Genomic DNA, 9790 nt, shown 5'->3' with positions numbered 1-9790 from the left:
TTCTAGCATCGTGGACACAGGCCTTTAGAAAGAGCCAAAGCCGCGTTCACTTTTAGCACTTTCGCTATATTGTAAGACACAGAATTGACCCCCTGCTGACATCCCCGATATCCCTCGGGCCTAGCATTACGTTTGTCGCACGACAACTTGTTCGAGCGCGTTAATTAGTTGCAGGAAGGAGAAAAACTCTCGAGAACCGTTCAAGCGTTTTCTATCCAATCGACACGTTTGAACAATTTGTCGTACCACAAAATGTAATACCGGCCTTACGTCCAGGCTAAGTTCCTTTGGCTTCTACGCAAATCCTCTTCGGCGACGGCCGAGCGTAAACCGAACGCGACGTAATCGCACGGACATCAGCGCCCGCGGATTCTCGCCGGTCTCGACTCAAATTCATCCTCGCAATCCCGTCGAGCTCGAGACGCCGAAAACGACGGGCATCGAGGAAAACGGCCAGCGTTCGCGCGAGCCAGCCGACTATGTAAACACCCGAGCGTTTGCACAGAGATATCACAGCGGGATGTAATCTCTCGGCTCGGCATTCGGATGTTAAACTACGGTGCGCAGCGACGGGGGGGGGGTCGGGGAGCCACGTCGAGCGAGCCGTACGAGTGCCACGCGGTTTACGCTCTCCTCCCGGGGACGCTCGTCTCTCGCGATCGAGCGCCATCGAGCCGCCGGACACGCGCGGTATACCTTTCCGGCGGACTTTCGGGGCAGGTCCGCGGTCCGGGAGGAAAATTCCCGATCACTCCAGGCCGCGGGGAGGGGGGGGGTAGAATCCCGGCCGCGGCCCGGAGAGAAACCCCTCGCGGGCGTCGCGCGTCGCCGCGCGCTCAGCCTCGTCTCGTCTCTCTACTCACCACGCTCGTCTGGCTGAGGGCCATCGTGGCGCGACACGCACGATCGGCGTGGACGCGCTCGCCCGACCGAGATTGGAAGCGAAACACGATGAGCAGATGCACCGCGGGGGAATCCTGGCCCGCGTCGCTTCACAGCCCGCACCGGTGCATCGTCGCCGGGGACGATCTCCGAGGGCAGCCTCGCGTCCACGGACGGTACCTGCGAAAACAGAACGCGGAGCGCACAGCGGAACCCACAGCTCGCCCCGTCGGCTCCACGAATACCATCGGGGGGCTGGCCGTAAACTCGCGCAGCAACACTACGACGGGCGCCCGGTCTCCTCCGCGCAGGCGCGCCACACGGCTGCGCAAGGGCGTACCGTGCGCGCGAAAGCCGCGAAAGGGAGCGCGAGCCGCCTCCGACGGTGTAGATTAACTTTAATCTCCGCTCGCGACTCGCTCTCTATCTCTTTCCCAGTTTTTTTTTTTTAGGAATTGGAGAGAAATGAAAAGCCGATTGAAATGTATCTGTGCGCTGGTGGAAATGGACGGTGACGCGACACGATTGGCTGCCGGCCAGCAGGGAGGAGGAGAGTTTCGGATTCTTTGAAAATTCTCTATTCCGCGGCCAATCGGAACGTTTGAACGTGCTGCCGCGCGAAAAATGAGCCGAGACGTCGCGGACGTTTGTTGCGCGGAACAAAATATTGGGGAGGGGGAGAGAGTTCAGGAAGAAACAAACCAAGATCGAAGTTAACTTGCGCTTTTTCACAGAAATGAATAAAAATGAGCCAAAGCAAAAACTAATCGTAAAATTCGTTTCTCTCTCACTCGCGGGAATTTGACGAACTCTCTTATGGGCTGCTTTCGCGAGAAGATCAAAGTGATCCGGATTAAAATGACCCCGCGCTATGATTGGTCAAATCTGGAAATCTATTCATTGAATAAAATTTCAATGTGATGCTGCGAAATTTCAGATTTGACTGCAATCACAGGCACAGGGTCATTTTAATCCGGATCATTTTAATCTTCTCGCGAAAGCAGCTATGGCCAGTCTCTGATTACAGAGTCTCTGCGCTCCGATATTCGGTACTGAAAATCCAATCTTCTTACAGTTTACGTAACGTACACTGTACATTTTCAGCACCTAGGTGAGTTTTCTGTTCCTGCACCGGTGAACCAGCGCAGCGAGCTAGAATAAGAAAAAAATATGCTTGTCTCGCTCTAATTTATTGCACCAGTTCACCGGCGTAGCAACAGTGAACGAGTCTCTCGAGAGCGAGTATCGGACAGTATCGGAACGCACAGCCATCATGAATACTGCGCAGCCCAAGTCTCGCCATATTCGACGAGAACGGGCCAATCAGCGAGGAATCGGGATCAGCTGCGCCCTTCGCGAATGACGTTCTACGACCGTTCGAGTAGTTCTGTGCCTCGCGTCCTTATCAGTGTGCGTCATGGTACTCGAGGATCTCCGTGCGAAGCCCGTGTCCACGGAGTGCACGCGTCTCCGCGGCTAATCGCGGTCCGGTTTGACGAAATATGAATTTAGCGTGATAGAACAATCGCGGGGATCCCGGACGACAGTCCAGAGCGCGGTCAGGATGAACGTCGTCGCCGCGCTCAAGTTTTACATAACGAGGATGACGGAGGACAGCGGCCCCGGCATGAAGGTTCTGCTGATGGATAAACAAACGGTAGGAGCCGCGCGAATTACGGCCCTCGTATCTGCCGTCAAACACTTCCACCCCGCGTCTCTCCTCGTCCTCGCTAATCGCGTGCCCGTTTCGTGCGAGAGATACGACGGCGCGAGGAACGGAACAGGTTTTCAGACGTACACGCACTGTCGCGTACAGGCCAAGCTGTCGCTTCCAATGTTACGAAGTTTTGATAATTAAAGGATTATGCCGGCAATAACTGGCACAATATGTTTCAATTAATACACGACGTTTCGGCGAGTAATGCTGGTCCTTGTCAAGTATCGCCCATTAAATGCTAAAAGTGAGTAGCCTTGTCTCTTTCTAATTTAAAAAGAGAGACAAAGCCGCTCACTTAGCATTTTCGCTATGTCGCGAGATACGGAATTGTCCCGGAGAAGTAGTTTGACCCGAGACTAAAGTTAATCTGCAGAAACGAGCATCGATCGTAGACATATTTGCGTCGTGAGAGGCTGTTATACAACTGAAGTTTTTCTCTGCCCTGCCTTACGTCTACGACCAAGGCTTTGCGGATCTACCTCTGCCATCGGCCTTATTCCTCTTTCCATTTCTAGACGAGTATAGTCAGCCTGCTCTACAGTCAGTCCGAGATACTGATGAAGGAGGTGTACCTGTTCGAGCGGATAGACACCGCCGCGCACAACGACACCCTCAAACACCTGACGTGCATAGTGTTTGTGAGGCCGACCAAGGAGAACATCGATTTGCTCTGCAAGGAGCTCAGATATCCCAAGTACGGAGTGTATTATATTTGTAAGTAACCGCACGTCCCCGCATCAAAATCTTAATCGGACGTTCTCCGAAACCGGAAGAATGCTGGGAACAGGACGAGATCGCCAATAACATTTATCTGCGGTAGATTTCAGTAACATTATCGCCAAGGCAGATATAAAACTTCTGGCGGAGAGCGACGAGCGAGAGGTGGTCAGGGAGGTGCACGAATACTACGCCGATTACCTGGCTATTAATCCGCACTTGTTCTCGCTCGGGATAAACGCCTGCTCCGAAGGTATCTTGAATCTCTCGCAGACTCGCCGCTTCGCGGAATCCGCGAAGGATCTATTTTTCATCCCGGTCTCGTTTGTCTGTTGCGACTCCAGGGTTGACATGGGATCCGGTGCACTTACACAGAACTGTCCAAGGGATAACTTCCGTTTTACTATCGCTAAAGAAATGCCCGTATATCAGATACCAAAACAGCTCGGACATGGCGAAGAGACTGGCGGAGAAGATAAGGGAGGTGCTCAGCAAAGAGTCGAATTCCTTCGAATTTCGACAGGAGTCCAATCCTCTACTTCTGATAGTCGATAGAAGGGACGACCCTGTCACACCGTTGCTCAATCAGTGGACGTATCAAGCAATGGTGCACGAGTTACTGACGATCAATAACAATCGAGTTAACTTGTCCCATGTGAAGGGCATTTCGAAAGAACTGAAAGAAGTTGTTCTGAGCGCAGAGCATGATGACTTTTATGCAAATGTAAGAAAATTCTTCATTCCACTTCTGACCCTGCTTATTTAAGATCATTAGAAATAGACATAAATTAATAAAAATATGATATTTTACGTACAGTTATTTCAAAAATTTGCAAATAATTATAAACTCTGTTCTTTGCAAAAGATGTTTTGTGTTAAAAGAATGTATTCTTGAGCAGAACCTGTATCTAAACTTTGGGGAAATAGGACAAACGATAAAAGAACTCATGGAAGAGTTTCAAAAGAAAGCAAAGAAGCACCAGAAGGTCGAGAGTATAGCCGACATGAAGCACTTCGTAGAGACGTATCCGCTTTTTAAGAAGCTCTCTGGTACTGTATCGAAGCACGTTACAGTAGTCGGCGAGCTCTCGTCCCTCGTGGAAAAGCATAATTTGTTGGAAGTATCAGAATTGGAGCAGGAGCTAAGTTGCCAGACCGATCATTCCTCGCAGGTAATTTCTTGATAGCTCCGCAAAACGATGAAAAAATATATAAATCTTATCATATATTTTTTACGTGTGTAATTTCGTTGTTTTTATAGCTGCAAAAGATAAAAGCGCTTATCAGTAATCAGAAGGTGCGAGACGTGGATACCGTACGACTCGTCATGCTTTACGCGCTGCACTACGAAAAACACGCGAGCAATGATATTAACGGTTTAGTAGAATTACTTAGGAAGAGAAATGTTTCAGACAAATATATTAAGGTATATAATACTCGTGTGACTGCTTTTTTTTTAAATGAAAAAGGTATACGTATATAACAGATAAATTAACGTTTCCAGCTTGTATATAATATATTAGAATATAGCGGTGTTAATACAAGACAGAGTAATTTATTTGATCGAGAGGCAGTTGCCAAGATAACCAAAAAGTTATTCAAAGGATTAAGCGGAGTAGATAATATATACACGCAGCACAGTCCTTTAATAAATGAAACGCTAGAGGACCTGATAAAAGGACGGCTAAGTACGCAGACGTTTCCATATCTCGGTAACATGATAATGTCACGAAGGTAAATTATTTATATGTTAAATAGCGAGCCATACATACACACGTTTATATGCGTTGGATATAAATTATATACATTACCTCGTTTTTATAGACCTCAAGACGTAATAATATTCATGATTGGAGGTGCGACTTACGAGGAAAGTTTGGCCGTTTACAACTTAAATAAGCAAAATCCAGGAATAAAAATTATTCTCGGCGGTACCACCATCCACAATTTCAAGAGTTTCGCCGAGGAGGTGCACCATGCCACCAGCGGCATCTTAATGCGATATAAAATCGGAAAACATTAATGATGGTGTAACGTCATATTCCAAAATATTTATTTACTTTGTCATATGTTTTGCTATTTATACATTTATGTAATGTCCGCCTCTCTTTCGCTCCGTGTCACGAATATAGAACTATTCCACACCAAGACTTTTGAACGTAAATCACTGCGAAGTATCGCATGAAATAAAATATTCTTCTGCATTTAATAACTTTATATTTCCTATCTTTGTCGTGAAAACATAATTTTCTTTTTGCTAACTGCTATTCGTCGTCCTCATCATTCAGTATGTATTCCAGTGGCACGTCTATGATCTCGTCATCCTTTACTGGTACCTTTAATAAACATGCATTATTTTTCTTAATATTATAATAAACATAATAAATAATATATATGATGTTACTGGCTGTTGAATTCTCTGATTTGAATTTTCTACATTAATTATTTTTATAATAAAATCCCAAATTAAAAATTCGTATTGAAATAAACTCATTTAAAGCTCAATAAAAAGTACAGTTTTATTAATTACTTTCATCTCTGAAGTTTCGTATTTCTTCTTGTTAAAAAAAATTGATTTTTTAATATTTTTAAGGAATAATTTCATCCTACGTTTTATGTATTATGTTTATCATATTTTGATGAATTAAGAAAATTAATATGCATATAAAACACTCAAGGTTTCTTATTAAATATATTAATGAAGGCTCTATGTTATATCTTGGAATATATTTTACTTTACAAATATAATTCCGAATCTAATGTTAGAGTACTACTTAAATGTTATTCACGTAAGAATATAACTTTCTCAACAACACTAAATAAAAATAAGCTATTTAACCACTTTAATTGTGACTACATCAATTTATCGCAGTTCTTTAAAGTGTATGCGGCAAGAAGCAACAATACAAAAATGTTATGTATAAATATTGATATTAATTGGTTAATTTCCAGGTAAAAATATATTCAACTAATACTCACGTTTTCTATTCTTCTTAGGAATTTTAATAAATTTTCTGCTTCTTAACAAATATATTAGCACCTACAAATAAAGCTACTTGTAGCTTCAACCTCAATACTTGTACAGTTTTGTTTTTAGAAAAAAATGTATTTACATGAACAGTATTTTATGCTTTTTTTTCTATATTATAAATATATTTTGTTATAGAAAACATTTTTATCTAATCCAAATAAAAGTATAAAAATTTTTATATTATGTAAAAAGAAATCTCATGCAAAAATCTCTTGTTAAATAATATTTACAAAAATGGCTAAATATTTTAATGGCTTGCATGTAATATAAATATTAATTCCGATGAAGAAAATTCATATTAAGAGTGTTCTTAAGACAAAAAGATAGGAAAACCAATTAATATCCAATATAAATTCTGTCCGTCGCAGGAATTCTTCGTGCAATCTGTGGTATGCGTTCTATCGTATCTTTTCTCTGTGTGATAAAAAAACTTACCTCTACAATACCAGTGGATAACGCATATCCTGCCATTGCTACTATAGCGATAAGCGCGGCGAGGACCTGATTTCTTCTCTTGTTGGGAAATTCACTTTCGGAATTTCTTCTCGATCTTTCCGCATTCTTCTCGGCTTTATGCTTTTCGTAAGTCTGATATTCTTTCTCGAAGTATCTCTGCGATATGCGTGACACATACTTGACTAAATTTGTACAGGCTTTCAGATGATTTTGTAAAATTGGGTTCGGTAATGGAGCCTTGAGCAACGGTGCCAGATACGAGTATACAACGGCGTCTATTGTACTAGGCTGTTGCCCACAAAAGAAATCTTTATCTCCGAGCCTTGTAGATAACAACGTTAGGCATTTTTGTGCCTCCGAATATACCTGTTGTTACATAAATTCGTAAAGCTAATTAAAGTAAGTCTTTTGCGAGTCTTTAAGTATTACGTTTTTTTTTCTCGTTACGAGCGTCTTCCTTACGCAACTAATGTGCCTTTATTATTCTGTATTTTGTTGCATATACCTCATTTTCAATAACATTTATGTTATCTTCCAGCGGATACAGACTCTGCATCAAGGCCTGCGCTTGCCGTTCAAATTTTCCTGGATAATAGAAATTAAATGGAAAAGACAGCGCCTTGCAGTACCACGGTCTGACTAACTCGTCTAGATTTTTCTTATCTATCCACCTAAAAAAATTGTAATATTAATACAACCCACGTTGCATATGCTATAATTACGAAAGCTATAGTGACATTGCATACGGCTCTAATTACACTAAAGTGCATCCTGCTAATGCGATGCTCCAACATTATTTTTGCAACTGGAGAACTGGACAAACATGCACGCAGCGACCAGAATAACGTGCAGCCCGTACTTAAAGATGCTTTAAAATTGCTACTCGGGACAAATAACTCGTCATTTACCTAATTAGCTAACTTCAAAGACAAATTTATTACTGGGTGTTCGCAATTTTCAACTTTGTACGTTATCAGGAAAACTTGTATGTCATCAGAGAACCTTTTCTTAAACGATGTCTGAAATTATTAATAACTCTGGCGTTTCTTTGACAATTTTGCCGATAACGCTTGGGCAATACGGGAAGATTTCTAATGGACCTACTAATATTAGAGACCTTGAAGGTGATATATGCATCAATCTCTAGAAAAGTTCTGAGCATCGACGAATAAATTACTTCTCAATCGACTTAATTAGGTAAAGTCTCAGTTTTTCTGTCACAAACAAGTTAACGTGGCCTTAATATCGTCGAGATCTCATGAGCACCGAATCGCATCTTATTCTGGCGCGTGTCTGTATACCTCGTACCATATAAACTGGAAGGCTGGATACAACTTTTCCTTAAGCAGGGCGTCATAAGCCATTACGTCCGCGCACTGCTTATCGCTTAACGCACAGTCAGAACTACAGTGTTTCGTTCTAAAAAAGGGCAATATGTCTTTGACCGTGTCCATAGTACGTAGGCCAGCCTTAAGCAACGGTAGTCGACCGTGCGGTGTCCTAAACAGATTGCTCGCTAGATTTACTTTTAAAGGTATCCCGCTGAACTTGGCATACGCCTACAAATAACATGACACGGTATTAGGAAACGAGCGCTCACGCAGCCTGTTACATCGCTATTGAATAAGCATCGATATCAAGGCCCGATTTCACCAAACGTCACTTAACTTTAGTCTTGGTTTAATTTTCATTTTTGTGTCTCTAAGGGCCAGTTTCACAAATGTCGTTCAACCGCTAACCCATGGTTAATTGATCCTGTCTTTTCTTGGATAACAAGATAGAGAACGATAGGAAGTCAACTAAACTCTGGTTAACAGTTAACCGACGTTTGTGAAACTGGACCTAAAGAAACAGTTGGAAAGAGACAAATAACGAATTGAACCAAGCCTGAAGTTAAACAACGTTGGTGAAACTGGGCCCCAAGTTATCGCAATTGCCGATGGTACATCGCTGTTGCAGTTCGAACGACAAGAGTTGAAATGCAACGGTCAGCATTCAGTCTCCTAATCGACTGATCTCTCTCTCTCTCGCTTTCGTCTCATCCGGCCCGACAGCACAAACATCCTGATATCTCGCACGTACATCGTATCCCTCACGGGATACGTCCTCGATGCCGCGAGTATCCTCCCGACGGCTTCTCCGGCCGACCGCAGTCCCGCGCGCGTCTTCGCCGACGGAATTTTGAATGAAAGCTCCCTCGGGATTCGCGCGGAATCGCTCGGGGAACGTCACCGCGCCGCCCGCGCCCTGGAATCTACGAAAAATCCTGTACTCCCCATCAATCGCGCGGGAGACCCGCGGGTGTTCTCCCACGTTCTCCAGGACGGAGATCGACTCCAGGTCGGCCGAAGAATCCGCGGCGGCGGGCGAGCCGCTGCTTCTCGGACCCGGCGAGTCTCGGGGGGGCGAGGAAAAACAAAGCCGGGCGCGCGCGCCATAACCTGCCGGCGAGCCGGAACGCACCAGAACTTGCAGGCACTCCACGTCGACCGACGGCAGGCCCCAGTCGCCCTTCCACACGTCCAGCTGCAGCACCTCGGCGTTCGCCATTTTCGGCAACTCGCATCGCCAGCTCGGGGACCGTGCGCGCTCGCTCGAGCGAACCCCACGGCGCGATGCCTCTCGTCTCGTCCGCCGCCGAGATCTCCCCACCTCGGTAAACAATGCAGCGTCGCGTGGCATATTGCAGGTTAGGACCACGACTCCTCTCCTCCCCACTCCACCCGCCGCGCCATTCGCGCTTTTCGACGTTCGAAGCCCTGAACTCTCTGCACTTTTCATCCTCTCTCTCTCTGCAATTCTTCACTGTTCTTCACCCCCGGCGCGTCCAATCCGTGCGTCCGTTCCGGCCCCGGGGGGCTCGAGCGTGAATCTTTTCCCCTCCGGCTCGCGAACTCGCGGGAAGTAAACAATTTCACTGACGCGATATTGAATCGCGTCAATGTGGAAATTTGCACTTTTCGCGCGAGAGGAAGTGATGATTCACG

At 44.9% G+C, this 9790-nt stretch overlaps 3 protein-coding genes across 5 annotated transcripts in view; 1 reads left to right on the top strand and 2 right to left on the bottom strand.

The window, feature by feature from the left end:
• The window catches only part of LOC105561188 (transcription initiation factor IIA subunit 1), an 8843-nt gene extending 7625 nt beyond the window's left edge, over positions 1 to 1218 (bottom strand). For both annotated transcript variants that reach the window (XM_012010953.1, XM_012010954.1), the window contains exon 1: positions 864 to 1218. In XM_012010953.1, coding sequence (XP_011866343.1) covers positions 864 to 887 — 24 coding nt within the window. In that variant the 5' untranslated portion in view covers positions 888 to 1218. The remainder of the gene's footprint in view (positions 1 to 863) is intronic.
• Positions 1219 to 2118: 900 nt separating this feature from the next.
• Positions 2119 to 5519, top strand: LOC105561185 (vacuolar protein sorting-associated protein 45). Its single transcript, XM_012010949.1, has 8 exons — positions 2119 to 2539; positions 3115 to 3313; positions 3420 to 3569; positions 3661 to 4040; positions 4216 to 4488; positions 4578 to 4742; positions 4821 to 5050; positions 5141 to 5519. The coding sequence occupies exons 1-8, from the start codon at positions 2447 to 2449 to the stop codon at positions 5337 to 5339; spliced, it is 1689 nt and encodes a 562-aa protein (XP_011866339.1). The 5' UTR covers positions 2119 to 2446; the 3' UTR covers positions 5340 to 5519.
• On the bottom strand, positions 5353 to 9562 carry LOC105561186 (metaxin-1). Of its 2 annotated transcripts, XM_012010950.1 has the most exons (6): positions 9267 to 9562; positions 8112 to 8362; positions 7309 to 7474; positions 6783 to 7169; positions 6296 to 6356; positions 5353 to 5652 (listed from the first exon to the last, which is right to left on the bottom strand). In XM_012010950.1, exons 1-6 carry the CDS (start codon positions 9483 to 9485, stop codon positions 5636 to 5638), a joined length of 1101 nt encoding a protein of 366 aa, XP_011866340.1. In that variant the 5' UTR covers positions 9486 to 9562; the 3' UTR covers positions 5353 to 5635. The 2 variants fall into 2 exon arrangements, with proteins under 2 accessions (XP_011866340.1, XP_011866341.1); XM_012010951.1 differs by lacking the exon at positions 6296 to 6356 and having other exon boundaries at positions 9267 to 9548.
• Positions 9563 to 9790: the final 228 nt, after the last annotated feature.

This window comes from Vollenhovia emeryi, unplaced genomic scaffold, assembly GCF_000949405.1.
Source record: "Vollenhovia emeryi isolate VEMERY1.0 unplaced genomic scaffold, V.emery_V1.0 DF939210.1, whole genome shotgun sequence".
Lineage (NCBI taxonomy): Eukaryota > Metazoa > Arthropoda > Insecta > Hymenoptera > Formicidae > Vollenhovia > Vollenhovia emeryi.
The sequence above is the reverse complement of the archived record's forward strand: the minus strand, read 5'-3'. Positions and strand labels throughout refer to the sequence as shown.

Coding starts and splice junctions, on each gene's coding strand:
- LOC105561186 (XM_012010950.1), bottom strand. CDS start 9,485: ATGCCACGCGACGCTGCATTGTTTACCGAGGTGGGGAGATCTCGGCGG. Junction 7,475..8,111: donor CCAGCCTTCCAGTTTATATG/GTACGAGGTATA, acceptor CAATTTTTTTAG/GTGGATAGATAAGAAAAATC. Junction 6,357..6,782: donor TATCCACTGGTATTGTAGAG/GTAAGTTTTTTT, acceptor CTTTATTTGTAG/GTGCTAATATATTTGTTAAG.
- LOC105561185 (XM_012010949.1), top strand. CDS start 2,447: ATGAACGTCGTCGCCGCGCTCAAGTTTTACATAACGAGGATGACGGAG. Junction 2,540..3,114: donor TGCTGATGGATAAACAAACG/GTAGGAGCCGCG, acceptor TTCCATTTCTAG/ACGAGTATAGTCAGCCTGCT. Junction 3,570..3,660: donor GATAAACGCCTGCTCCGAAG/GTATCTTGAATC, acceptor TTGCGACTCCAG/GGTTGACATGGGATCCGGTG.